The sequence below is a fragment of the Mytilus californianus genome, unplaced genomic scaffold (genome assembly GCF_021869535.1).
Source record: "Mytilus californianus isolate M0D057914Y unplaced genomic scaffold, xbMytCali1.0.p SCAF_11, whole genome shotgun sequence".
In the NCBI taxonomy this organism is placed as follows: domain Eukaryota; kingdom Metazoa; phylum Mollusca; class Bivalvia; order Mytilida; family Mytilidae; genus Mytilus; species Mytilus californianus.
Window position 1 is genome coordinate 64,127,634 of NW_026262593.1, and position 25,450 is coordinate 64,153,083.

At 33.5% G+C, this 25,450-nt stretch overlaps 1 protein-coding gene across 1 annotated transcript; it reads left to right on the plus strand.

Annotated features, from left to right (window-relative positions):
* The first annotated feature begins 1,597 nt into the window (after positions 1 to 1,597).
* On the plus strand, positions 1,598 to 17,459 carry LOC127720509 (complement C1q and tumor necrosis factor-related protein 9B-like). Its single transcript, XM_052227103.1, has 2 exons — positions 1,598 to 1,733; positions 16,593 to 17,459. The coding sequence occupies exons 1-2, from the start codon at positions 1,613 to 1,615 to the stop codon at positions 16,958 to 16,960; spliced, it is 489 nt and encodes a 162-aa protein (XP_052083063.1). The 5' UTR covers positions 1,598 to 1,612; the 3' UTR covers positions 16,961 to 17,459.
* Positions 17,460 to 25,450: the final 7,991 nt, after the last annotated feature.

Here is a 25,450-nt window from a genome sequence, read left to right on the forward strand (position 1 = left end):
GAAGTTTAGAAACGATTTCTTTTTAAATACAAGGGAACTCAAGATCGGTTAAGACAGACAATTAAAAACCTTTCGGAAGAAAGCACCAAAATATCATCCGCCATTGAAAATAAATAGGAAGGACTTTTGTCAGGTTATTACAATGGGATCCACTCCGTCTATTGTAAATATTGGCGTAAACGACAGTGACAAAGTCAGTTAATTCTTTTTGGAATAAACGTCTGAATATTATGGATATTTGTATAACACATTCCAAAAATAAATATTTTTTAGAGTGTCCAAAACTCTTTGAAATATTTGGATGAATTACGTACTTTTGATGGTCCGTTCAATTCGCTTAGCAGTTATGACTTTTCGACTTTGTACCTTACACTTCCACACAATCTTATCAAACACAAGTTTACTTATTATATAATATCGTCCTTTGAAAAATAAAACTACAGATTTATTTGATGCATAAAGTCTTATTCTGTAATGAAAAATGTACTGCATATACTAACTGGCATTGTGATGAGATGATTAAAGCTGTAAATGTTCTCCTTGGCAACATCTAATTCTATACACGCAAGTTTTCGCAATATTGTGTATCAACTGGTTGTAGGTACTCATATTATCAATTATAGCGTCCCTAATAGATGATTTGTTATGAATCACACTTTATATATATATATATATATATATATATATATATATATATTTATATATATTATTTTTTTTGCTTTGTACCAATCTGTTGAGAGTCAAACTTAATATTATAGTTTGTGCTAATGTTCTGCTGTTATACTAATTTCTAACATTAGGGGAGGATGGAGCGCTCACAAAAATTTTTAATTAACTCCGCACATCTTATGTTCCAGTCCCAAGTCAGTAAACCTGTAATTCAGTTATTGTCGTTGGTTTTTGTCTGGTTTTTGTTTTTTATCAAATAATGTTTTATCGGCAATCATACCACAACTCCTCATTTTTTTAGTGTTTTTTTTCGATTGCAACTAGTATAATTTCAGATATTTTCCTTTTATTATCTCATTTCCGAAATAAAGCTGATGTTATATTTATGTTATACCTATAAGTAGTGAGCGATTATAGTTCCTTAGACTTTCTAGGTTTGTTTGTTTTCTTCTTTTTTTTAAGGGGTATATAAATGCGTTTGTGTGAGCGTATTTACTGTCCACTTTAAAATCTTACCATTTTCCAGAATAATTGTATTCATGCAAAAAAATGTAGACATTTAATATAAATATTTACGGCAATGCAATGTCTTGACACAACTTTACTTCAAAACCAATTAAAAAACATATAGTTTGTCTGAAGAAAGAATCCATTGTACATAGCAAATTATACTACGGGATGAAAAGGGTAAAGAAATGAAGAATTTAAAAGTTGAAAGTTTTGGCAAAGTTTTCTCGGTTAAATAAAAAGTCGTCCCTGACATAGTTTAACAATCTTAAAATATCATTTTGTTGAGAATCGAATTATTTCAAGAACATTCAAAGTGAAGAAGAAATATTGCACAGTGCAACAATTAAACTGTTGATTTCTTTAATATTGTTGATTTGGGAGAATGTTGCTTATTAAAGTTTTTATATTCTTTCTTGTTGTTCATGAGACATTTATGAAATCTATTCAAAATGTCACTTCTGAAGAAGCCAAATTGGAGATTTTAGAGCAGACTATTGAGTCATTACAAGTTCAGATGAGGAATCTGACACGTTCTAATCAGGATATTTCAAAAGGTACTATTTATCATAATTATATCTTTCGGGTTATTTTTTGTTGCTTTTATTGTAGAATCAGATACATAAGACTAAAGCTGTAAATCTCCTTTCTCGATTTATAACAAAATACCTTATTCGAAGAAAATCAGACAATAGAAGGAGTCCACAAAATATAAGTAACTAAAACCACTAAAAATCGTATACTAGTACAATGTCTAAGTTTTTCTGTTACGTCTTTACACTAAATCTATTGGATGTTTGATGTGTACCGATTGATATTTACGTCTTAGATACATGATTTTTTTTATTGTTTTATTATTTGTTATGGCTTTTAACTAGCTGTCAGTAACTGCAAGTACACTCAGATCTATACTTAGTGTCTTCTTTGTTGTTAGGGATGAGGGATGGATAAATACCCTGCTACGTCCTGTCTGTGGTTTTGTTTGATATATTCTTTGTAACGATCTGATGAATAAAGCCCTTTTCAACTTATTTGTTCTTGTGTTGTGCCATTACACCACTGTCCCATGTTAAGGGGGATTGAGCGCTCACAAACGTGTTTAACCCCGCCACAGTCTTTATATATGTGCCTGTCCCAAGCCGGGAGCCTGTAATCTAGTGATTGTCGTTGGTCCATGTCGTATTTGCTTTTCGTAAATGTTTTGTTATAAATTAGGCTGTTAGTTTTCCAAATTGAATTGTTTGATATTTTTCATGTTGGGGCCTTTTATAGCCGACCGTACGGTATGGGTTTTTCTCATTGTTGAAGGCCGTACGGTTGCCTATAATTGCTTACATCCACTTTATTTGAACTTTGGTGAATAATTGTCTCATTCATTTTGTCATGGGCAATCATACCACATTTCCTTATTTTTATAGTAAAGTTTTTATGTTAACTAATATGTTTTATCAATAATTCCTAAAGGTGTAACTTGAATAAATAAACCCAAACTTTTGTAGTGCTCATTGAAATAAGATTATTATTTTAGATTGTATTTGAATACCTTACTTTTAGAGAAATTGTCTTTAGTTTTAAAACTAAAAATATGCTCTTAGTGGAATGACATAACACTAAATCAAACTCATCACCTACGTTATGGACAACAATACGCATTGCCTATTTGATACGATATTCAAGGACCTGGGTTTGTATAAAGGCTGTCTTTTGTCTTGGTAGTGGATTTCTGCTTACAGAGCTATGGTCAAGTTTAGTCATTTCTGAAAGTTTCATAATGTGGTTGACTGTTACACAGGGGAAAGTGACACGTATGTTTTACAATGTTAATAGTAACGATAAGTTATCACAATCTGATCCTAGAACGTCAACTTAATTAAAGTATATTAATCATATTTTTTTTAAATTTGTATTTTGTGGTCAGTACGATTTGCCCCAAATATTGATTACTTGTTTTACCAACAAAGGAAAACGTTAAACGCACAAATAACGCGTGTTTAGAATATTTGCTTTCTATAATTCATGTCGAATGAAAATATAATTCGTTTTCAAAAGCACGTTGCACGTATTTACAAATTTATTAAGAGCTCATCATTTGGTAAAATATATGTAAAATTTGCGTGTATATTAAAAACAGATTGATACATGGCCTTTACTATATTGGCCCTGGTATCATCCCGAGACGTTAGTCGAGTGCTGATATGGGCCGAGGGATAATACACAGGCTGATATGGAAAACGAAACGTATTAATCTTTTTTATCATATACTACCAATGTACGAACGCACCCAGGCTGATAACCCCATATCAGACCGACCATGTGACGTTACGTAGGGCTGAAATGGGTTATCAGTCAGGGTGTGAATTTAGGGCTAGTTTACTTCCGCTCGTTACATATATGCAAAAACAATCATTTTAATTCTAAATATATGATAAATATGTATTACAGATCACCACAAATACCTTCCATATATTGTAGCCTCAATTCACTCTTCAATGTTGACTTTTGTATGACCATCCCCAAATGCGACTTAACACCTGCGTGTTAGAAGGCTGTGGTTGCAACTATTGGAGCAGGAACTGCTTGCTTTTCGGAAGCATCTAAATTCATAATCATATCATTTCTGGTAAAAAAAAAATGGCTTAATTTGGTGTTTTCTATGTAGTATTTTGGACTATTGCTTTTTTTTATAACTAACCATAATTTTTTATGTTATTTAAGCGACTGTCTTTTTCTATTTTGATTTTTAATTTTTGAATGCCCATAAGTATCTTCGTTTTTTAACTATTTTAAAAATTTATTCATTTATATTGCAGACCAGAAAAAATACACAGATAACCACGTTGTGTTTTATGCACGGCTGTCATCAACAATTACCTTGAATACATACGCAATTGTAAAGTTCAATGATGTTGTAATCAACGTAGGAAATCACTACAACTCTGGAGATGGAATATTTGTAGCACCAGTCGCCGGAATATATCAGTTCTCCTGGATAACATTGACGAATAGTGCAGATGCTGTGTATTCTGAACTTAGAGTAGATAATGTCAAAATTGATAGACTAATAGTTTCTCTTGGCTCAGCTGCCGGTACGATTCCAGCAACTAGAGTGACTGTCTGTAAAGTAGAAAAAGGAGACCATGTTTGGATACAAACAACTGAACATAGTTCAAACAATTACTTCCTGTATGACGTTGCTCAATGCTCCTTTATGGGACTGCTGCTATTCGAAACATAAGTACTATTTAGTGCAAAAAAATTCGGGCAAATCGTACCGACCGCAAAGTTGACATGTTTTTAATACATTAGATATACACTTTAATAAAGTTGACGTTTTAGGTTCAGATTGTGATAACTTATCGGTACTATTAACATTTATTTTGTTTTCGATAAATTAAATATATCTAAATATGTATTGCTATATATTTAGGAACACTTATGGTTCTATAACCTGTTGATAATTCTGTTTTGGCATCACACACGGTCATGAATCTTCAGACTGTTTATTGTGTATTTACACTAAATCTGTTGGATGTGTATCGACTGATATGTTGGTCTGGGAAAACATATGAAAGTATAACTTAATGCAATGAATACATTGGTGTAAACTCTCGTATCTTTTTTTCTTCATACATTGGACCCAATATTATCATATTCTAGTCATATGTAATACTAGTACATCTTTCATATAGTTTATTTCAGGAGAAAAGGGTGTGGCATGATTGCCCATTACACGACTATCCACGAAAGTCCATAGGACAAGGCAATCAACTACTGCTCCTAAAACGTTCTCTAACAATAAGAAAAAACGCATACCGTATAGTAAGCAATAAAAGGACCCCCTATGACCAAAATGAAATTATCAATGTTCTGATTTATACTAATAGCTTTAAACGATTAACAATAATTGCTCAAACACACATTACTGTTTAATTAACAAAATGACGAAAGAGAAAGTACCGGTAAAAGTGTACTTGCATCTCATTTCTCTCCGTCTGTCTTTTTTCTATGAGCTTCGATGTTTGACAGCGGAAGAATGTCCTGTATATACATACTCATGTTCCTTCATTTAAACAAAAGTGTTTTCAACATTACCATTCGCAAGCACATAAAAGACAATGTTTTGTTACATCTATTTCAACTTCGCTAAAAATTCAATACATTTTGATGGTGTTTTTTTTAATAATTCCATAAAAATGACCATGAATTTTGAGTGCTTTTAAAGATGCAGTATCTTCCGGTGCATAACGTTTGCGCGTGGCTTTGGATTACATTTTGCGCATTTTCATTTTACAGATAAAAACCGGTAAATCATACTTAGTTATTTATTTATCTATTTATCTATTTACAAGTATAAAGGTTGAAGTGAGGTTTCGAGCAAAAAAAATCGTTTTATTAAGCAGAAGCAATAAACCCTGGATAACAGATAAAAATGTGCTGACACAGCAAATCTAAAGAGTACAATACCGCTTTTACACGTCGCTTTAAGAAAATGAATCCTCTTAATTCCGATATTTTGGAAATCATTCTATTAGATACTCTGTTTGCTTTACTCAGCTCTACGTACAACTGCTGTATATAAGGGGCACGAACCACAGCAAAAACATATATGGTACTCAAAGGTGTTGTCATGCTGATTGAGAATATATATATGATTAGAGGTAGGGATATGAACATATTTCAAGCTATTTTACCATCAATGGTAAGTACGGGGCAGGGCATGCCCCCACCCCCCCCCCCCCCCCACCCCCATGAAGAACTAGAAAGGCAATTAAGATTAAATATGGATTAAGGATGGGGTTCTTTTTTTTTAGATAAATCTAAATAACAACATTATTATATGAGGGGGCGGGGCATGGCCCCTAGGGACAAACCCTCAGCTGCACTACAAAGGTCGTGCACGTTCAGTGGCCTATAAATTGCTTACTACCACTTCATTTTAACTGTGGTGGATAGTTGTCTCATAAGCAATCAGTCCACATCTCTTCATTTGCATATTGACATGGCAAGAAAAAATATGTTTGGTTTAAGGGTGACATATAAAATTAAAAATTTTACCTTGAAGGTCAAAGATCAAGGTCATCATCCATGATACGCGACACATCATATTGAGGTGTTGCACTTGAGTGCCAAGCACTTGTGTGCTCCAGATAAGAATATGTAAACAAATCAAGAATTGTGACCTTGAGTTCAAAGGTCAAGGTAATTTGACGATTTTAATTTTTATGAGATACACTGTCTTATTGTAATACACCTTCATGCCAAATATCATAAGCCAGTGTCATAAGATAAATAAGTTGTCATGATGTAAGTTTTGTGAAAAATACGTGAAAATTACACATTTTTATTCCGTTGCCATGGTAACGGTGTAGGAGACCCCAGCTCAAAAATCCTAAAACTTGTAGCACACATGTAAACCTTTATAGAAATATTTAAAGCAATAAAAAGATCATTAGTACTTTAAAAGATGTCATGTCTTTTTGTTGATCTTTTTAGGAAGTATCCATAAAAATGTTCAAAATGCCCTTTTTAGACCGGTCAGCCCCAAAATATAGCTATACTCAAGCAAAAACATTTTGTCAAGTTTCGAAGGACGAATGATGCTTGTTATAAAAATCAATCCAAATATCAGCTAAACATAACCATATCTAGCATATTCAGAGTAACAAAATTATGACATTTTTGTGGAAATTTTGGGAAATTAAGCCTTTTCCAATAGATGGCGCTGCCAAATCTAAAAACAGCTTAAATCAGATTTAAAAGTTAGAATTTTTTTTCTCTTGACTATCATTACATATGTAGAAAATTTCATTACATCTGGTTGACAAGTCATGTGGACCACCTATAAACCTTTTGCATGGTTCTACCAAAGACTGAAAAATCTACTTTTTACAGAAGAGTGTCCACCATGCACTTGCACTGCACTCTTATTAGAATAGTAGAATAGAATGATATAAAAATGGATGAAAATTATATATACATGTAACTGTTATATTAATATAATATATAACAACAAACCAGTGTATACTGATTTGTATCACTACAATATAAAAGTTATTACGGTGAGGTTGAATTTCCTGTCATTTATTCATCATCAACTCACGAACTTGTCTCAGAAACAAATATCTCTGTACATTAACCTCAGTTTCAGGTATAGAGATGTGATTTTTTTCTGTGACAAGTGCTTTTGACAATCCACAAGAACTTGCGGTCATCCGATGTTCAGTACTTCAGTACTTTGATCTATGTTCCTGCAAGTCAACATTATACAGTTTAAATGAACTGAAAAGATGAAATATCGATTAAAGATTTTTTTGTGCATACCCTCAAAATAAAACAAAATGTCCACTAATATTTGGATCGCCGTGGATTCGATTCCCAGCCAGTTCAAACCAAAGACAAACGCCGTGGATTCGATTCCCAGCCAGTTCAAACCAAAGACAAAAGTTGGTATTTGCTGCTTCCCCAATTAGTTTGTGGCATTTGGGGGTATTATCAAAGATTGTTAGGTCCTAAGTAAGAATAATATGTGCAGATAAGGTGACATGTTTTCCTGTGAACTATTACCCAGTGAACTAACATGTTAAAAATCCGTCTATGTCGGCCTAGTAAAAAGCAGGGTATATAATCATATCTCATAATTATAAGTTCTCACCCTGAACATGCATTTAACTTGCTACTGGACGAACATTCACATCTCATGTTTTATCATACATGAATAAAACTTAATCCTATTAGTTCCTTTTGTGGTATTCAAAACTCTTTCCGTGTATTATATCTGGAACACAAATTCTAGGAGTTGCGAGGTGGTAAATTGCATTAATCTTGTTTACTACAAGCGTGGCTTCCTATCGAGTTAGAGTTCGAGAGGATCTTCAAGTTAAACTTTGATTTTGAGTCAAAAGTAGAGTACCAATTCAGGATAAATTTTAGAACCTCCAAAAACAAATCTATAGCAAAGTCTTTGATTATGTAATGGGAAAACCCCAAAAATAAGTATGACAAAAAAAAACCAGAATAAAAGGTGCAGAATATATGGTTAAGATTCTGAAAAAGGCACTCACCATGCTGTCTAGCGGTTACAGAGTAGTACAGTATATAAAAGAGGGACACAAGGAGAGAAGGACGGACGGACTCTCCCATTACTATAACTTTATTCCTCCGCTTTAAAAGAAGCTTGGGAGTATACATGTAATAATAAGTCCTGAAAAATTGAAGAAAATAAAAGAGGTTAGAGAATATCTTTACCTTTAAATAAGAAATGACATGAATATTTTAGTCTTTTAGTCTTAGATGCATGAGTTTTTTTATTAGTTGTTATTGGCTTTGAACAAGCTGTCAGTAATTGCGAGTACTCTCAGGTCTGTACTTAGTGTCTTTTTGTTGTGGGGATGTATAAGTAAGAGTTTAGCCTTTTTTAAATGATTTTTATAGTTTGTTCTTATGTTGTACTGTTACACCACTATCCCAGGTTAGTGGGAGTGTTGGGCACCTGCTAACATGTTTAACCCCGCCACATAATGTATGTGCCTGTCCCAAGTCAGGAGCCTGTAATTCAGTGGTTGTCGTTTGTTTCTGTGTATCATACTTTTTTTTCGTTCATTATTTTGTACATAAACTAGGCCGTTAGTTTTCTCGTTTGAATTGTTTTATCGTATCGGGGCCTTTTATATCTGACTATGCAGTATGGGTTTTGCTCATTGTTAAAGGCCGTACGGTGACCTATAGTTGTTAATTTTTGTGTCATTTAGTCTCTTGTGGAGAGTTGTCTCATTGGCAATCATACCACATTTTCTTATTTTCATATTCTCGTTTTACGTATTTGTACATGCAAATAAAAATGCATTTAAAAGAATGATCAGGATTTAGAGAAAAGAGAAATTAGATCAAATGCCAGATTTCCGATGTTTGGAAAGAAGAGATTACGAACCAGTGTCAATCACTTACAAAAAACGATATCAAAATAAATCGAACATGATTTTGGATACACATGAAGCAGAAGTAATTTAAAACTATTTCATGCTGATGGTTTTTTTTTAAAAGGCGAAAAATACCAAAGGAATACTATGGAAATGATATTTGTTTAAGATGCAACTATAGGTCACCGCTTTTAAGTGAACAAAACCCATACTGTAATATATCAGAAGTTAATTACACGCTAAAATCTACGTTTGTCGTTATTAGCGATTGTTTTATATAAAAGGCAGCCCGGTGTTTCAATCCCTATTATATTCATATATATGTGGTGGTTTTAAATTTTAGAACAGAGTCAAGAAATACGAAAAACATACATGAATGTGCTGAATAGAACTACTCGGTGTTGTGAGCATGGTTGATTTCGGTCGTTTGTAGAACACCTGAACTATATACCGACGGTAGTGAAGACAACACACTTGAAAAGATGGTATTGTTTACATTTGTTTTTAAGATATGCAAGTCAATGTTTTGTCATCTCTAGGAAATTCGTCGTAGCCCAAGGCGAAGTCGCAGATTGTTCAGAACTAAACTGTGACTTATAGTGAGATTTAATATACTTCTATTGACTCTTGGCCTACTAACACACATATATCGTATATGTCTACAGAATTAGGATTCAAACCATATAATTAAAATATTTGACTTTTTATTTTTAAATATTTTCTCTGTAAATTCCTCTTTGAAAATATTGACTTTATTGTAAGTCAGTTAAGCTCATATACTCTACTAGCTGTAAGGGGAAGGGAAAGGGGAGGTTCAAGTCATCACTTGGTAGAGCGCCCGCCTCACGTGTGGGAAGTCTTGGGTTCAATCCCCAGCATGTCAAATCACAGACTTAATTGTCTTCTCCGCACACCATACAGCCTTTACGAGTAAGAGCAGAGACTGCACATATCCACCTCGAGACAAATTAATGGTCCGTGTAATATTAGGGAGCAACCATTTAACTTCGTGGGGGCTGGATGTTATGGTTTTTTGTCTGAGTCAGAATTTTTTTATAATTTTTTTTCGCGCAAACAAGCGAGAACATCTTTTTTTCAGTTTATCGACGCTATGATTCACGCCATTATTTATCGACGCCATTATTCAAATTATTTTTTTTTCAAAATTTAACACTATAAGGTATGGGGAAAATCTGTATTCACAATATTTTTTTTGTCATCTGCTGGAACACAACTTTTTTTTTCATCAAATTGAGGATCAGAATGTTTTTTTTAGGAAAAAAACATACCCCCTCAACCCCCCCCCCCCCCTTGAAGTTAAATGGTCGTTCCCTTACATGTCTCGAAAGGACTTTCGCCTTGTGATATTATATATAGCACGTTAACAATTCTACTTAGAGAGTATGACACGTAAATAAGTATTCATATTATTGTAACATTTGCACATTTTTTTCAGATATGCATGTTGTATTTGTCACTGAACGTTAAGACACAATCCATCGACCAGTATTACCTTAGGTGAAATAAAATGTGAGAATGCGGTAGCTTTTAGTCGAACACTTAAAATATCAATTCAAATGAGTTCTCGTGAAATTTAAGCAAAAAGCTTAAGCTTTCGTAGCTCAATCTATTGTTGGTATTAAAAAAGCTCAATACACTGGTAGAAAAATAAGTCCACTTTATGTACCTTTAGCGAAATAAGACAAAAAGCAAGGAAATTAGATTAGATTAGAATTTCCACTGAAAAAAACTAATTCGTGGATAATAACTACGAAAAAAACAAATAAACAGGTTCTACTTTTTTTTATTTAAACTTAGTACTGATATATTCACAGTTTCATCACACAAAAAAGGGGATGTTTATCATGGTACATGCAACTGTATGTATGTATGTATGTATGTATGTATGTATGTATGTATGCATGTAATGTATGTATGTATGTGTGTGTATGTATGTATGTATGTATGTATGTATGTATGTATGTATGTATGTATGTATGTATGTATGTATGTATGTATGTATGTATGTATGTATGTATGTATGTATGTATGTATGTATGTATGTATGTATGTGTTTGTGTGTGTGTGTGTGTGTGTGTGTGTGTGTATGTATGTATGTATGTATGTATGTATGTATGTATGTATGTATGTATGTATGTATGTATGTATGTATGTATGGTATGTATGTATTGTATGTATGTATGTATGTATGTATGTATGTATGTATGTATGTATGTATGTATGTATGTATGTATGTATGTATGTATGTATGTATGTATGTATGTATGTATGTCCTCGAGTGTATTCATTTCGTTGTTGAAATTAAATAGCTTAACTGACAAAAATATGCCATTTTACTATTGACTTCAACATTTTTTGCAATATCATCATTTGTTTTAAAGAAACAGTTTATACACATAAGACCTATAGTTGCTAACTTCTACGTCAATTGGTCTCTGGTGAAAAATTGTTTCATTGGCAATCATACCACATCTTATTTGTACATGAATAAAAGGAGATGAATTTAAGAGGGGCATTTAACACACCTCGAGGAGACAACAATCCTTGAGGTCAACATATGGCTTTACAAGTGCATTCAAGTGAAATATGTGTCAATATGATTTCAGATTTATGCAAAAGTAAGGATCACAACATTTCTTTTAAAAGCTTCAAATCCTCCCCTCCCCCAACGGAATGAACCTTCACTAAGCAGTCACCACATATACAGAATCATAACTAGAGCATTGTTAGCGTCAGTCATCACATAAACAAAATCATAATTAGAGCACTGTCAGCGTCATGCAGTCATCACATATACAGAATCACAATTAAGAGCATTGTCAGCGTCAGTCATCACATAAACAGAATCATAATTAGAGCATTGTCAGCGTCAGTCATCACATAAACAGAATCATAATTAGAGCATTGTCAGCGTCAGTCATCACATATACAGAATCATAATTTAGAGCATTGTCAGCGTCAGTCATCACATAAACAGAATCATAATTAGAGCATTGTCAGCGTCAGTCATCACATAAACAGAATCATAATCAGAGCATTGTCAGCGTCAGTCATCACATATACAGAATCATAATTAAGAGCATTATCAGCGTCAGTCATCACATAAACAGAATCATAATTAGAGCATTGTCAGCGTCAGTCATCACATAAACAGGATCATAATTAGAGCATTTTCAGCGTCAGTAATCACATAAACAGAATCATAATTAAGAGCATTGTCAGCGTCAGTCATCACATAAACAGAATCATAATTAGAGCATTGTCAGCGTCAGTCATCACATAAACAGAATCATAATTAGAGCATTGTCAGCGTCAGTCATCACATATACAGAATCATAATTAGAGCATTGTCAGCGTCAGTCATCACATAAACAGAATCATAATTAGAGCATTGTCAGCGTCAGTCATCACATAAACAGAATCATAATTAGAGCATTGTCAGCGTCAGTCATCACATAAACAGAATCATAACCAGCGTCAGTCATCACATAAACAGAATCATAACTAGAGCATTGTCAGCGTCAGTCATCACATAAACAGAATCATAACTAGAGCATTGTCAGCGTCAGTCATCACATAAACAGAATCATAATTCTAATATGACGTGCTTCTTTCGCTTTGTAAACAACACCGTGATAAAATTCTCGATATATATACTTAGCGCAGACTCAGAGATGTGCATATTGGTGGCTGTTACTATTTACCTCCCTCTCAAATCCACATGTATCGTAACCTATGTGCAAACACTATGTCGATTTCGTTGTGTCCAAATTGAAATTGAAAAAGAAACTACATACCCGTTATTCCTATTATATTGCATAACAAAAAGAATTAATGCACAAGAGCTTAAAAAATGTATAAAATCAAAATAAAATAAAATTCCGCCAAATTTCATGAATGATCTTGGCGCATTAACGTCATGTCATAACATGACGTCATACGAATGAAAACTCTAAAGCTGAATGTTTTCCGTTGCGTATACGCCCTAAGTTTGGATAATATTGCATTAAAATGGAGTTTTGAGGTAAGTGTTGTTTCATTTTCTATTCCATTGCATTATTCGCACATTTGTGGATTTCAGCAAGTCAACATGGCGGCTCACTCCTTAGTTACGACATGTCAACTTCGGATTTGACAGTAAATAGTAGCCAACGAAAAATAAATGTTTGGGTTAAGAATTATGAGAATTGAACACATTTTTTCTACTGCTTATTTGAGAAATAATTCATGCAAGACTTAGATTTATATGAAATTTGTAGCTTTTATCTTACAGGGGGTAAAATAGAACAGCCATACACACGGCAATCTTACGTTCGCTTCACTTTTTAAATTACCGTATTTGTCCTATTAGAATCGAAATAATTCATGGAAGCCATAGATTTGTTGGACATTTACACATGACCTGTGCCGTGATATTCGTTAATTTTATCCCTCGCTAACGCTCAGGATAAAATTCGAATATCACGGCCAAGGCCATGTGTAAATGTCCAACAAATCATGGAATTGTATATTTAAAAGGAATGGAAACGCGGCTTGAGATCAATCGGGAAACCCGCAGAGCACCCGCAGAGCTATAATCCATGTCTGACTCGGTTGGAAGTATGATGAATAATATAAAGAATCATGACGTTGGTCCATTTCCTGTCATATAGATCGGTCTTTTAAATTCATGGGGTCATCTTGCTTGAGAAGATATAAAGGAGAGAGAAACCCAAAATCAAGAATAAACTTCCATTCCGTGAATAGTTAAGGACTTAGGTATCATTTTAATGCCTCATCGAACATACGTCTGTAATATTTTATTATGAAAATTCTTATTAAATAGACCTCGGTCTTGAAACTTGAGTGAGTTTTATCCAGATTACAAAACCAAAAAAAAAGTGTTTTGATTTTTGTTCTAAAAGCTCGGCAACTACGAAGTGCAAAACAAAATAGTTGATATCATTATGAAGCTGAAACCTTATTCTAGCATTTTGCCATTTTCTTAAGTTTCTGGTAACATTCCTGAATTTTCTACGATTTTTCGAAATTTCAGTTTGGAATTTCATTATTCTGTCAAAACACGTCTTTCAATCTGGGAGTGTAATACGATTTCTTCTAAATATTGAAAAGTAGAAAGAATAAAGTGAGAAAATGAGATATCATTTTAAAGAAGGAATATTTTCATACAGTTTGGTCTAAATTACGAATTCTAAATGATATTGGTACAATATAAATGATTTTATTTCGAAACATGTTGAAAATTTTAAGTAGTGCGTCAATAAATACACCAACATGCCGTATTCTGGTAAGGGTTAAACTTTCCTTGGCTTTCTGTACTTTTGTTATTTTAATTTTTATGATACCGCACAGCACTCCATATCTTTTAAGAAAGGTTAAACTAGTTACGCAGTGATTTATTTTATTGTAGCTAGCACTATCTAATATCCAAATTTAACAGCGCATACACGAAATAAACCAAAAGTTATGCTGTTACATATTTCTTTTATAACTAAAGTAATCCAGGTGAGCGTCCTGGTTCCTTAGACTTTCGTGGGGTTTTGTTTCTTCATGTTTTTATATAGAGTGTGCGTTCTATGTGAAGTTTTATTCTCTTTAAAATCTTACCATTGTCCAGAATTTGTTCTCACGCCAATAAAAGAAGGTGTGTTGAATAAAACACGTCAATTCCAATGCACTACAAAACCAATTTACTATAATAGATATAAGTGCAGATACAAGTAGTTAATATCGTGAAAAGAGAGTTAGGATTTAAGAGTGTTAATGATTTGGCAAGGTTTTCTCGGTTAATGAAAAGTTTTCGTTGACACAAGTATATCACTTCGTTGCAAAGTATCTAAGATCACACTCATCACTCAAGTGCCCCTCGTTTGTACAGAAGAAATATTGCGCAGTAAAACAATTGAAGAGTTAATTTCTTTAAGCCTTGTTGATCATGTTGTATCTCACAGTCTTTGTGTTCTGTCTTGTTGTTCATGGGACATTTATGAAATCCATTCAAAATGTCACATCCGAAGAGGCCAAATTGGAGATTTTAGAGCAGACTGTTGAGGCACTGCAAGTTCAGATGAGGAATCTGACACGTTCTATTCAGGATATTTCAAAAGGTAATATTTATCATAAATATTTCTTTTGGATTTTTTTGGGGTGCTTTTATTGAAGTATCAGATATATTACAGCTGGAAATCTCTTCTTTCCGATTTGATTACTTAATACTCTATTTTTTTTTTACTCGATCGAAAAAAAGCAGACTATAGAAAGACTCCAGAAAATAGCTAAAACCGCTATTCAGCTATTCAGTGAGGAATACTGGATGATTTTAGGCTAAACAATTAATCATATATTTTTTTCCAATCAATAGGGAGGCTACGCCCTCTACGTCACGCCCCCCCTAAATTTGCCACAGTTATGTACAGAAATACGGTTGCTTCAAGTGGAGGAAACTGGTTGATTTCCGAGTGAATTAAATTTTACATCATCAATTAAATAAGGAGTCTACATTTCCTATTTGATACGATATGCAATGCCGGGGGTTTGTAAAAGGCTGTCCTTGGCAGGGGATTGCTGCTTACAGAGCTATGGTAAAGTTGCGTCATCTCTGAAAGTTTCATAATTTGGTTGACTGTTTCACAGGAAGAGAACACGAATGTTTTACGCACATTAATGAAAACGTTAAACGCACAAAGGCGTGTTTATAATATTTGCTTACGTTCTATGATTCGTATCGCATTCGTTTTTAAGAGCAAGTTGCACTTATATGTAAAAACTTGTGAAAGGCTTATCATTTGGTAAAATATATGTAAGATTTGCGTTGCCTATTATAATGCTAAATATATGATATTTATAGATTATCGTTGATCATCTCAACTAGATTGATTTTCTCACTTGAGCCGGTACGGCGAAAGCGAGAAAAGCAATCGAGTTGAGATGACCAATGATAATCTGTTTATCGCCATTTTACCTATGACGACGTTGTTAATTTCATGACAACGGGCACGTGCGTTATTAGTTTCTAGCGATAATTTTCATATCATTCGACTCCGCTGAGAAAGAAAATTATCAGTCAGCAAGATCAAAGGAAAATTTCGTAAAATAGCGATAAATCTATATTACAGATAACCACGAATACCTTCCATATATTGTAGACACAAATCATTCTTCCGTGTTTTCCTTTGTATGACAATCGCCAAATGCGACTTAACACCTGCATTTTAGAAGGCGATGGTTGCAACTATTGGAGCAGAAACTGATTACACTTCCAAAACATCTAAATTCACTTTTGGTAAAATACTAATTTGCTCAATTTTATGTTTTCTTGGTAGTATTTGGGACTATTCTTTTTTTACCTATTCATCTAAAATAATTATTCATGCGGCTGTCATTTTCTTCCTCGATTAATGATTAAGAGTGCCTATAACATTTTTTTTAAGAATTTTATGTAAAATTATTTTTTATCTATTTTTCTTTTCTTTTTTGCAGATCAGAAAAAATACACAGACAACCACATTGTGTTTTATGCCCGGCTGTCCTCGTCAATTCACCTGAATGTATTCTCAATTGTAAAATTTAATGAGGTTGTTATCAACGAAGGAAATCATTATAACTCAGGAGATGGAATATTTGTAGCACCAGTCGCCGGAGTATATCAGTTCTCGTGGATGACATTGACGGATAGCTCAGATTATGTGTATACTGAACTGAGAGTAGATAATGTCGTTATTGATAAACTTGTTATTAACCTTGGTTCAGCTGCCGGTACGATTTCAGCAACTAGATTAACTGTCTGTAAAGTGGATAAGGGCGATCATGTTTGGATACAAACAACAGGAACTCACGGCAGTAATTAATTCTTGGTGAACTATGCACGAAGCTCCTTTATGGGACTGCTGTTGTTCGAAACATAACAACAACAACACGTTTTTAAGAGGGTTACACACTGTTTGTTATAAGAGATGAGATAAGATAAATTGTATTTCCAATAGAGGACCCGGCCATTATGGGCATAATCAGTACAGTGTTTTTTATATTAAACAATTGCAATAATTGTTATATATTGTTTCTGTTGCATTTGAATAGAAATTGATGCCTTCAAATCTTTAAATATAAAACAATTATCATTTTAATGCGGATATGTAATAAATCATTTTGCTGTATTATGTTTCCATGCTGGTTGATCCTCTCATGATAACTAAAATGACCAAAAGGGAGGTTAGTTTGGGTTGCGTCTGATTCTTCATTTTAATATTCTTTAATTCTATATGTTAGTTTTATCGTTTATAGATTTGCTTGCCCATCATTCTCTATTCTTTATATTTTAGCACATAAACCTTTTCTATTCTTAATTTTGTTAATTTTTATTATCTATTCTGTCAAACCCACCCGCAGATTCAAGTTATATATCGAAAGACGTCAAACAGAGAACTTTAAAAACAGATAAATACAAGAATTACCAAAGATAATTGACAGTAATACAGACCATACTAACCAACAACATGCACCATAATTCTCCGAGATAAAAGATTGTGTACCGGTGCTTGTGGTGCATGCCATATATGTTATTGTTGCCACATTGTCTATCATAAAATATCTTATCTTATCTTATCACACTCCTAAAAGATTTTCTAAAGACAAATCTTTATGGACTAGCGTGTTTATCATCTGGCAAGCTGGTAAGTTATAACAATGATTTGTGTCGATGGACGCAAAACCAATGAAAAAAAACCAGACACGCCTTTATTTAGTACTGTGTTACTTTTAACAGGGGTTTGTTTTAAAATGACTAGAAGACAAACAACAATAACAAAGTAGCAAACTTGAGCAACACAAATCTATAAACAGTACAAATGAAGAAAGGTTTAGATTTTGGATATTCTACCTTTAACCATAAAGTTTCTAATGTGTTTATTGATAAATCAGATCTATTTTTAACTGCAATAGAATCTTTGACATAAACCAATAGACCACCACCATCCTTACTCTGGCGATCTTTTCTGAAAATTTTGTATCCTGGCACTTTACATATATATATATATATAAGTATAGATTAAAATTGTACTTGTAGACAGTCTTTGATAATCTGTTACAGTTTTATACAAGAGTAAGTCCTTTGTTGTTAATAATAAAAACGGAACTATTAGCATGTTTTGGAAAATATCGACAATTTGCTTGATATTGACAAATCAAAAATTCAAGTCACATGGTAATTGTTGGGGATGCTAAAACCTTCGACATATTTTGTAAGTTTAAAAATGAATATACTGAAGACCTTTTTTGTGTGTTAACATTTCCGGTTGACTGGCTTATTTTATAGAATGTACAGCCTGTTTTATTTAAAATTTATTTTGATCATGATGCTGGTCTTAAAAAGATAACGAAAATTAAGCATATGTTCTTTTAACTGTTCTTGAACAGAACTCCAATCTAAAAAAAAAAAGAGTTCAGATGATCAAGTTCTTTGAACAAAGAGAGAGGGGAAACCAATGGCACTGCTATATCATCTCAGCAATTATATCACAAAAAACATAGATAATGATAATGAATATATGAAGCAGAAGAAAAACAACTGTGCATCTGAATTACCATCAGTATTACAAATATACGAAGGATACATTAACATCCCTTCTGTTATGGATAAATTTGACAAATTCTGTATGGAAAAAAAAAAGACAGTTCCTATTGTGGGATAATTTTATTCATATAGATTATTTCTCCTACATATCTTTATATATTGCTTTCTATAGTTCAAATTGGAATCTCATATTAGCATCACTTTAAAACCTCTCCCCTCTGTTCCATGCCTTTGGTCGGCATATGTACTTCAGAATAATTCCAAGACATCTGACTGTCAGATGTATAGCAGAATTTCCACACAACATTTAAACGTGCTTTCAAAGTGGGGGCTTTTCTGTCAGCGTAACAGGTAGGGCATGTCAGTTGCTTGCACTAGACGAGACTCATTAGTCTCTTATACACTGTGATGTTAAGGAATCTATTCGGGAACAATCTCTCTTCGAGAGAAGCTCTACTGTGATAGTCGAGTTTGGCATATTTATACACCTTTATTGCTAGGATTTCAAACTCCTGTGTATTGACCTACGACGATATAAATGGGGTCAGTAAATTCCATATGGGATGAGAGCGAAATTACAGTGCCTATAAGCGAAATTACAGTGCCTATAAGCGAAATTACAGTGCCTATAATCTTTTTTTTACAATTTATCATAAAATTATTTTCTATATATTTTTCTTTTCGTTTTTACAGATCAGAAAAAATACACAGATAACCACGTTGTGTTTTATGCACGGCTGTCATAACCAATTACCTTGAATACATACTCAATTGTAAAATTCAATGATATTGTAATCAACGTAGGAAATCACTACAACTCTGGAGATGGAATATTTGTAGCACCAGTCGCCGGAATATATCAGTTCACCTGGATGACATTGACGAGTAGTGCATATTATGTGTTTACTGAACTGAGAGTTAATAATGTCGTTATTGATAAACTTACTATTAGTCTTGGGTCAGCTGCCGGTACGATTCCAGCAACTAGAGTAACTGTCTGTAAAGTAGAGAAAGGAGACCATGTTTGGATACAAACAACAGGGGCCGGTAGCAAAAATTACTTCGCGATGAGCAGTGCCGCACATAGCTCCTTTATGGGACTTTTGTTGTTCGAAATATAAGGTTACACGCAGAGAATCATGCAATACTTCTATGTTTCATTCAGTTTATGATCTTCAAAATGTTTCAGCCAAACGATAGCTGGGGAGTTTTAAATTAAGTTTGCATAAAACTGTTTAATAGATATAAGAAGATGTGGTATGAGTGCCAATGAGACAACTCTCTATCCAAGTCACAATTTGTAAACGTAAACCATTATAGGTCAATGTACAGTCTTCAACATGGAGCCTAATTGGCTCACACCAAACAGCAAGCTATAAAGGGCCCAAAAAATGACTAGTGTAAAAACCATTCAAACGGGAAAACCAAGTTTACTAGTAATCAAAATGAAATTTTTGCTGTAACAGTACATATTGATCAGTTTATGCATAATTTATTAATTGTGAATACTTGTAATGAATGTTTTCTATCCACGTTTTTTTTTCTTTTGTTAATCATGTGTAGCCCTTCATCCTATTCCCGATGCTTTTCGTTTAAAATTCCCCACAGCAACCCCTTAATTGAAAATATAAAGCACATATGAGAAATACCTTGACGTATTCCTAACCTCTTTTTATTAGTCAAAGTATAGTCAAATGTAATACATCTATCATATATTTTATTCAAAAATAAATACGTGTGGTACGACTTGTCAATACAATATTTTATACTAATAGAATTTAATGAAAACAATTGTGATAGATGACAAACAAGAATCACCTGACTACAAGCTTCTGGCTTGGAACAGGCACAGATAGATTGTGGCATTGCTAAACATAATTATGCGCAATCGCCCCTCCTCCCCACCTTCTAATCTCGGACGGTGGTGTAACACCACAACTTGAGGACAAATGGAAAATCAGATAGAGGAATTACCTCATAAGATTGGTATAACACTTCAGAAATACAATGTACTGTTTAACAAAGCGATAAAAGACCCACAAAGACAATTTTTTAAGAGCACTAACTTAGTTACTTACTATATTCATTTCTTCCCATCTGTCTATGTTCTAATGGCTTCGATTTTGAAAATGATATAGCATGTTCCAGTTTTGCATGTGTTTGTATATGTAATTATCGAATAAACATGTATTTTTATGTATTACAAATGGTATTAAACAGTGTTTGATTTATGCGTATGTATTTTATTTGTGTGTGTGTGTGGTTACTTTTGTTTTGTCAGCTAGTAAGTTTTGAAAATTGGACACAAACCAGTTGAAAACGAGGAATGAGGTAAACTTGAAACACATGAGGCTCGCCATTTAAAACTGAGATATCATTACACCATACGAAGAGCTGAATAAAGTATCGTTATATCAAGTAAAAAGACTATACAAACAGGATCAAAAATCCATCTGTAAAATGATTAGCAAACTTAATCAAGGTACAAAACAAAAAATAAGAAAAACTTGAAAGAACGACGGGTGCCACATATGAATCAGGATCTGTTTACCTTTCCACAGCTTCTGAGATCATCCCCGGTTTTGGTGGGGTTCGTTTCCCTCGATCTTTAGTTTTCTATGTTGATTCTTGTATACTGTTGTTTGTATTTTGATCTTTTTTGTTCTTTGCTATAACGTCTTCAGTTTATTTTAGACTTATGAGTTTAAAAAACCCTTTGGTATCTTTCGCCTCTCTTCTACTTTTTTGTCATCTAACAGTATATAGATTTATTCTACAATCTACCTTTAGATACTATAAAACAAATACATGTGTACAGATAACACAAATCGATATACGTGTAGTATTCATATATAGTCTCCTGGAATCCTGTTTCTGTCGTAGCGAACGGTTCCATTCAAATAGCTGTTACTATTTGGGGTCATCTTCAATTTCCGCATTTAAGTCAACATAGATAAGAAGATGTGGTAGAAGTTCCAATGAGACAACTCTCCATCCAAGTCACAATGTATAAACAGTTTACAATTATAGGTCAAAGTACGGCCTTCAACACGGAGCAAGTCAATTTCATTCAAAAACGAATTCAACAGATGGGAAGATAAAACTATATATATATATATATATGTAGTAATGCAAAACTGTTAAAATGTAGAATAAAAACGATACTCGTACATTATCGGATTTTTTTTTTTAATTTTACTACAAACAAATAAAACAAAATGTTATAAATGTCATGCGTCCGAAGCGCTTTTCTGGATTTACCTTCACCGGGAACGCTCAAAGCCGAATATTTGAAAGCCATGATGTAAATGAAGGGGAAAAGGGAAGGTTCAAGTCATCTCGTGGGAGAGCTTGCCTCAAGTGTGGAAAGTCTTGGGTTCAATCCCTAGCAGTATCAAACCACAGACTTAATTGTCTTCTCCGCAAACCATTCAGACTGTACGATTAAGAGCAGAGACTGCAAATGTCCACCTCTGAGACAAATTAATGGTCCGTGTAATATTTGGGAGCAACCATTTCAATTCAAGGGGGTGGGGGTTATGGTTTTTTGTCCGAGTCAGAAATTTTTTTTCGCGCAAACAAGCGAGAACATTTTTTTTGGTAGTTTATTGACGCTATGATTCACGCAAAGCGAGAACATTTTTTAGTTTTTCGACGCTGATTCAAATTATTTCTTTCAAAATTTAACACTATAAGGTATAGGGAAAATCTGGATTCATAATATTTTTTTTGTCATCTGCTTGACCACAATATTTTTTTCCATCAAATTGGGGATCAGAATAATTTTTTTTTAGGAAAAAACCATACCCCTACTCCCCTCTTTGAAGTTAAATGGTCGTTCCGTTACATGTCTCGAAAGGACTTTCGTCTTGTGATATTATATCTAGCACGTTAACAATTCTTCTTAGAGAGTATGACAGGTAAATAAGTATTCATATTTCCCAGATTATTGTAACATTAGCACATTTTGTGCAGATATGCATGTTTTATTTGTGACTGGACGTTAAGACACAATCCATCGACCAGTATTACCTTAGGTGAGAAAGCGGTAGCTTTTAGTCGAACACTTAAAATATCAATTCAAATACGTTCTCGTGAAATTTAAGCAAAAAGCTTAAGCACTCGTAGCTTGATCTATTGTTGGTATTAAAAAAGCTCAATACACTGGTACTCGGAAAAATAAGTCCACTTTATGCACCTTTAGCGAAATAAGACAAAAAGCAAGGAAATTAGATTAGATTAGAATTTGCACTGAAAAAAACTAATTCGTGGATAATAACTACGAAAAAAACAAATAAACAGGTTCTACTTTTTTTTATTTTAACTTAGTACTGACATATTCACAGTTTCATCACACAAAAAAGGGGGTGTTTATCATGGTACATGCAACTGTATGTATGTATGTATGTATGTATGTATGTATGTATGTATGTATGTATGTATGTATGTATGTATGTATGTATGTATGTATGTATGTATGTATGTATGTATGTATGTATGTATGTATGTATGTATGTATGTATGTATGTATGTATGTATGTATGTATGTATGTATGTATGTATGTATGTATGTATGTATGTATGTATGTATGTATGTATGTATGTATGTATGTATGTATGTTGTATGTATGTATGTATGTATGTATGTATGTGTGTATGTATGTATGTATGTATGTATGTATGTATGTATGTATGTATGTATGTATGTATGTATGTATGTATGTATGTATGTATGTATGGTATGTATGTATTGTATGTATGTATGTTTGTATTGTATGTATGTATTGTATGTATGTATGTATTGTATGTATGTATGTATGTATGTATGTATGTATGTATGTATGTATGTATGTATGTCCTCTAGTGTATTCATTTCGTTGTTGAAATTAAATAGCTTAACTGACAAAAATATGCCATTTTACTATTGACTTCAACATTTTTTGCAATATCATCATTTGTTTTAAAGAAACAGTTTATACACATAAGACCTATAGTTGCTAACTTCTACGTCAATTGGTCTCTGGTGAAAAATTGTTTCATTGGCAATCATACCACATCTTATTTGTACATGAATAAAAGGAGGTAAATTTAACATACCTCGAGGAGACAACAATCCTTGAGGTCAACATATGGCTTTACAAGTGCATTCAAGTGAAATATGTGTCAATATGATTTCAGATTTATGCAAAAATGAGGATCACAACATTTTTTTTAAAAGCTTCAAATCCTCCCCCACCCCAACGGAATGAACCTTCACTAAGCAGTCATGAAATATACAGAATCATAATTAGAACATTGCAAGCGTCAGTCATGACATATACAGAATCATAATTAGAGCACTGTCAGCGTCAGTCATCACAATTACAGAATCATAATTAGAGCATTGTCAGCGTCGGTCATGACATATACAGAATCATAATTAGAGCATTGTCAGCGTCAGTCATGACATATACAGAATCATAATAAGAGCATTGTCAGCGTCAGTCATGACATATACAAAATCATAATTAGAGCATTGTCAGCGTCAGTCATGACATATACAGAATCATAATTAGAGCACTGTCAGCGTCAGTCATGACATATACAGAATCATAATTAGAGCATTGTCAGGGTCAGTCAAGACATTTACAGAATCATAATTAGAGCACTGTCAGCGTCAGTCAAGACATATACAGAATCATAGTTAGAGCATTGTCAGCGTCAGTCTGTCAGCGTCAGTCATAACATATACAGAATCATAATTAGAGCATTGTCAGCGTCAGTCATGACATATACAGAATCATAATTAGAGCATTGTCAGCGTCAGTCATGACATATACAGAATCATAATTAGAGCATTGTCAGCGTCAGTCATGACATACACAGAATCATAATTAGAGCATTGTCAGCGTCAGTCATGACATATACAGAATCATAATTAGAGCATTGTCAGCGTCAGTCAAGACATATACAGAATCATAATTAGAGCACTGTCAGCGTCAGTCAAGACATATACAGAATCATAATTAGAGCATTGTCAGCGTCAGTCAAGACATATACAGAATCATAATTAGAGCATTGTCAGCGTCAGTCAAGACATATACAGAATCATAGTTAGAGCATTGTCAGCGTCAGTCATGACATATACAGAATCATAATTAGAGCATTGTCAGCGTCAGTCATGACATATACAGAATCATAATTAGAGCAGTGTCAGCGTCAGTCATGACATATACAGAATCATAATTTGAGCATTGTCAGTAGAATCATAATTAGAGCACTGTCAGCGTCAGTCATGACATATACAGAATCATAATAAGGGCACTGTCAGCGTCAGTCAAGACATATACGGAATCATAGTTAGAGCACTGTCAGCGTCAGTCATGACATATACAGAATCATAATTAGAGCATTGTCAGCGTCAGTCATCACATATACAGAATCATAACAAGAGCACTGTCAGCGTCAGTCAAGACATATACAGAATCATAATTAGAGCACTGTCAGCCTCAGTCATGACATATACAGAATCTTAATTAGAGCATTGTCAGCGTCAGTCAGGAGATTTGTTTAGCTTGCATTGGTGATCAGTATCAAATTTGTCACAAATCATACCAGAGCAATAGCTCCTATAAGGCGCCTTTCAGTAATATTACCATTTAGGTGGGTCTTATATTGATGTGTCAGTTTTGCTGTGTAATTTTGAAGAAGCCAATTTACTGTCTCAGTATCATTGTTTTTTTATTGCATTTATACTGTAGATCTTAATTTTTTTTTCTGTTCAGATCTT

Coding starts and splice junctions, on each gene's coding strand:
- LOC127720509 (XM_052227103.1), top strand. CDS start 1,613: ATGAAATCTATTCAAAATGTCACTTCTGAAGAAGCCAAATTGGAGATT. Junction 1,734..16,592: donor TAATCAGGATATTTCAAAAG/GTACTATTTATC, acceptor TCTTTTTTGCAG/ATCAGAAAAAATACACAGAC.